General features: G+C 44.3%; 1 protein-coding gene across 1 annotated transcript in view; it reads right to left on the reverse strand.

Moving 5' to 3' along the window:
• Window positions 1-301: 301 nt before the first annotated feature.
• LOC118739474 (knirps-related protein) overlaps window positions 302-5,367 on the reverse strand; it is a 22,569-nt gene continuing 17,503 nt past the window's right edge. The window contains exon 4 of the mRNA XM_036470833.1: window positions 302-2,344. Coding sequence (XP_036326726.1) covers window positions 341-2,344 — 2,004 coding nt within the window. The 3' untranslated portion in view covers window positions 302-340. The remainder of the gene's footprint in view (window positions 2,345-5,367) is intronic.

Here is a 5,367-nt window from a genome sequence, read left to right on the forward strand (position 1 = left end):
AAACCGAGCCAATCACCCTAAGCTATTGGTACGGTTTTGAAAATTTATATGGCATGTCCTCTGATTATCTTTTTATTTGATTTATTTTAGCTTTTAAGGTGGCGACGCGTAAAAATACTACGGAATTGTATTTCTTTGTATTTGTTATTTTTCTGGAAATTTAGAGTGATTTTCTAGCAAAAACCAAAAATAAATAAAAACTAAGCAATCCAAATATTTTTTTCGAAACAAAGAAAATTTAACAATAATAAAAATATCAGAGAAAGCAATTTGAAAAATTTGCACTACTAAAACTATCCAATAAAAAATCTTTAACTAATATTTCCACTTATAAACAACACTACACCTTCGTGGTCAAATCCAGCGCCGCTGTTGTTGTTGCTGCAGTGGCCGAAGAACTACCGCTGGCAACCTTAGACGCTGTGCCACCGCCTACATCCAATTTCACGTTAGCGGCGCATTCCAGCGCCGGTACAGTGGCCAGTTTCAAGCGCTTGGCATATTGCACTCCACAATCTGCCTGTTTACCTGGAGCTGAGTGTAATTTACGTTTCATCGTATCCAACTTGAGGACGCTCTCTTCGCTATCGCTAGACTCCAGACGGTATGTTGAGTTAAAATAAGTGTTAATGTTGTTGCTGTTGTTATTGCTACTACTAGTATTATTGTTGTTGTTGTTACTTTTACTGCTAATATCATTTTTATTGTTGTTGCTGTTATTACTGCTGCTATCACCACTTTGCTTAAGCACAGCCGTCGCGCTAGCTACCTTATCCACCTCATCGACGTCCACCTGCAGCAGTTCATCGTCCGCTTCTTCAGCTACAAGCGGTCTAATCTTTTCACTTGGCCTTTCGGTGGTGTCGGGACGCTGGTGCCGCTGCTCTTGTTCGTGCTCCGCCACACACTCCACCTCATTATCGCTATCGGTTGCCTGCACAGAGCCGGTCGAACTGCATTTGCTGCTCAGCGAGCTGCTCGCCACCGAACTGCTCGTCTTCATGCTCAAGTCGATGGGATTATCTTGTTGTAACGCTGGCTTCGTAGTGGACGCAGGAGTGGTGATTTGTGTTGGCGTTGGCGTAGTAACAGGAGTTGCCACAGCTGTAGTATTGGGTTCGACGCTGCTGAGTGCACGATTATTCTCTGGCGAGCGCGGTGGTGTCATCGACACAACCAACTCCTCCTCCTCATCATCATCGTCTTCACCTTCGCTCTGGGTTTTGCTAGCCAAGCGCTCGCAGGCAGCTTCACCATCACCTCCATTTGAATGCGCACCCCCAGCAGAGCCAGCTGGCGCTTTTTCTGCGGTACGCGCTGCATCATTTTGACTGTCGTTGCAGTCCTCTTCGTCCTCGTTGCTTTGTCGACTACGCAGGCGTTCGCGTCCACTCTCTGAGTTCGGTGTCACCAGAGCCGATATTGAGTAATCATGTTTCGGATGTTCCGGCAATTTTGTCGTCGCCGGTGGCGGACTGTTGCGTTGCGATTTGAGCACCGCGTCTAAGTAGAAGCGTTTCGTAAGCTCCTCCGCTGCTTTGCTGCCATTGGGTATGTGATTATTGTTGAGCGCATCACCGCTCTTCGGACTTTGTGCGATACGCTCAGCTTCCTGGCTAGTGTCTGGCTTATTACTACATGCCATGACAGCCGCTGCTGTTATTGGTGTGGTGGGTGTTTGTAGCGCTGGTGGAAAGCGGTTGGGAGCGGTATTATTTGAGTTGAAGAGCTGATGTACTGCGGCAGCGGCGGCTGCAGCTTGTTGTTGCTGCTGTTCAGCCGAAGTCTTTAGCAGGCCCTGATGGTGCGAGTAGAGCGCTGGATGATAGCCAGGGAATAGTAGGTGCGAGTGTGGTAGAAAGGCAGGTGGTGGCATAACCGACATAGAACCGAGTCCGGGAAACGGCAGAGGCAGGAAATGTGGCAAGTCTTTGCGTAGTTGTGGGGGCGGTGGCCCAGATGGTCCTCCCGCTTCAGCACCATGTTTACCACTCAAATGTATGCGCGTACTCACGTCCAAAGAATTATCCGAGTTGTGCGAGTCGGGCGAGCTGACGGATGGCGAAGCGTTGGCGGGATGTTTGGCAGCAGCTGCAGCGGCGGCATACTCCTCCAGCCCTAGCATTAGTAGCTCCTCTTTCGTGTGCGGTTGATAAAGCCCAGGATATGCGCCTGCATGACCCAGCATGCCAAGAGCGGCGGCTGCGGCAGCGCTGGAAGGTGGTCCATGTGGCGACATGCCAGGTGGTGGCGGTGGTTTCTGTCCTGGCATGTGCGGTGGGCCGCCATGTTGCGCTGCGGCGGCTGCAGCGGCAGCAACAGCAGCTTGTTGCTGCTGATGCTGCTCTTGCAGCAGGCAATGAATTTTGAACCAATTGGAGCGGCGTCCATAGCGTGAACCGCTCTTCGACATGCCCACAAGTAGGCATTTGCGCAAGCGGCAGGCTTTGCAGGCGGTGCGGTTTTTCTTATTGATGATACATTCGCCATTGTTTTTGCAGTCGCTGATGGACGAGAGATTGTTGTAGGAGCGGCCGAAGAAGGACTGCAATGAGAAATAGAATAAGAAAAGTGTTTATTGGTCATGGGCTTACCATGAGGAAAGCAAATTAGACGCTAGTTTATTTAAAAATAATATTTTAAAATATTTGTATGAACACAAAGATGTCTAACATATTATTTGGAGATGGTCGATGCTGTTGCGCGACTACACTAAATTTCTCTCTCTCTCTCTTGCGTACGCGTTTGTCTACGCTGGTCAATATGACCCACCCATATGCAACATCTGTAACTAAACCTTTCTTTTTTTTCTTCTTTTTTTTGTTAGAGTTTATCAAAGTTCAATGGCTTAGGTGGTGAGTAACATTCGCGGGTGCGAACATTGGCCGTTTTATGATATTTTTTATGCTTAAATATTTATGTATATATGGAACTATATTTCGAAATTTTGCAAGCAGCTGTTACCTTGGCAGCTTGCCAATCTACGCGGCTTTTTAGGTTTCTTATTCCTTGCGCAGCTATGATAAATGGCATAATGTCCCCAACTATCCTATAACTCAAAACGAACCAGCTAACCATATTCATCTCGATCAATAAGCCCACCGAATTTTCTCCCGCGGCCCACCGAACCTATACAAACTTCAGGAATGATGTTTCTAATGGCTTTGTGGAGCAGCCGTGAGGTACCTGTGCATTCCGATGAGACGTGAGGACAGAGTGGAAATTTCGTTCGATGGCCTCGTCTCGTCGGACCCGTAGAAATGCGGAAGCCATTATAGCTACTAATTTACACTTCTCTAGAAAAGACCAAGCGTCGACTGAACCGAAAGCTGCAAAAAATGCCAAAAAGAGTGCACCCCTTACTCAAAGCAGCGGTGAAGTTCAGGTGAACATCGGGAAGGCGAACGCCTGCAAAGCCATTGGTCCTGACGGAATATGCTTATGGATGTTGAACAAAATTAGTACGGCAGGAGTAGTATATCCCAACAAGGTTTTTAATCTGATGTTGGTCACCATTTTTATTTCATAAATGTGGAAATCGGGACGGTAGTTTCACTACTAAAGCCATGAAACCAGTTAACAAAGAGCCATTTTATCGGCCGCTTACTCCTTTCCTAAGTAGTGAGTATGCTGGTGGCGCTATTGCTACCACACTTATAGCGTGTCATCTGACAGCGAAGCATCAGCATGGCTTCGTAAGTATTCCATAACCGCATTTTACGCTATAAACACTCATCCTAACCGAAACCGCCCCTGTGAGAGAACTGTGTTTGATACCGTCTGTTATTCCACGATACCGGAAGACATTCAGCCTAATTGCCACTTTTGTGAATAATTTAACTGACATAAAAAAAAATAAAATAAATTGGGAAAATTTGATTCTTGATAATTTTTGGGCCAATTCAGGCTTTTTTTTATCCCATAGGGACTCAAATGGTGATCGACGAAATATCGTCCTAAACCAAGGAGAATTAAACAAACATTTTGTAGCTTCCTCGCGGCCGACCGAGAAGGCAGATGGTTTCAAAAAAACCTTGCCATATCAAAATCACTTCCCCTTTCAGTAACATCCGAACACAAACAGCGAAGGAACATACACAGACATTAATTCGAATTCAAAGTTCCATTATTTTGTTCCCAAAAGTAGTGCTATATACCTGCCCTTACACCACAAAAAATTTTAACTCATAATTTTTGTTTCACCAAAAGGAGCGTCAAAAGAAACGTCCGAATGTAATGTCCGCAATGTTAGGATTTGTCCATATACTACACAACTTTTAGGTACACTTAGCTATACCAACTGCCGCAATTGAATTCAAAACAATTGACTTCGAAGCAGAATAATAAACAATGAACTTGTAAGCGCACCTTGCTTTCAAAACTTGCCCTTTTCTGCAATTCCACCGCACTCCGAAAAAACTAATTAATGCTTAAAACAAAAACCTATCGTTCTAGTTTTCGTTTCTGTTTTTACACTTTTTTGCTTTGATTTTATTAGAGCGCACTAATCTTCTTCACACCTTCAAAATTGACAGCCACGACATTGTCAGCTGTCGAAGTGCTATTTCGCTATTGCTCGATGCAGTGTGAATGTCAAAGTGTGCCAAGTCGGCCAACAAAACAAATATACTGTGACGAATGCACAAAAACGAGCAAATAACGAATAGAAAAACTCATTAATTGCCAATTGAAGCAAAAGCTACAAAGTGAGTAGTACATACAGTAAATAGCAAATAAATACACAAAAAAATTCGTATAAATAAAAACGCTATTCTGTGCTCATGCGGCACTGGCCCTACAAGCTGCTCTTCAGCGCGCACATCATCTGCTGCTGAAGAAATAGATATGTATGTAAAAACAACATCACTCATACGCCACCTGCACCCACTTGCGCAGCGACGCTCAACGCGCGGCATTCATTCAATGCCACACGCCTTCCTATTTCTAAGTGTATGTATGTGTATCGAGATCTCTCTGGTTACCTATACCTTACCTGTCTATGGCGCTTTTGGTCGTTCGGTGAATTAGCTGTAAGTACTGACGTAATTGTGGCGCATTGCATGTCTTTAAGTATCATCATTCAATGTTGGCAAGTTGTTGCAACATACTGCCTAAATATATATTACACTTGCATACTTACTTTTGTATGTGTGTTTGTATGTAACTGTGGCGTTACTGCTCAAACAAAGAACTAGAAGAGCGCATTTCCGACCTAGTAATCTTGATGCCCAATTAACCTTAAATACGACACTGGTGCCGGGTGGTTAATTCGAATACATTTTTTTATTTTCTATTATAGTATTTGCTGTTGTTGTTTTGAATATACATATGTATGTACATTTATGTATATGTAATTATAAGTAAATA

The sequence above is a fragment of the Rhagoletis pomonella genome, unplaced genomic scaffold (assembly GCF_013731165.1).
Source record: "Rhagoletis pomonella isolate Grant_MI unplaced genomic scaffold, Rhpom_1.0 Rhpom_scaffold_00005, whole genome shotgun sequence".
NCBI lineage: Eukaryota > Metazoa > Arthropoda > Insecta > Diptera > Tephritidae > Rhagoletis > Rhagoletis pomonella.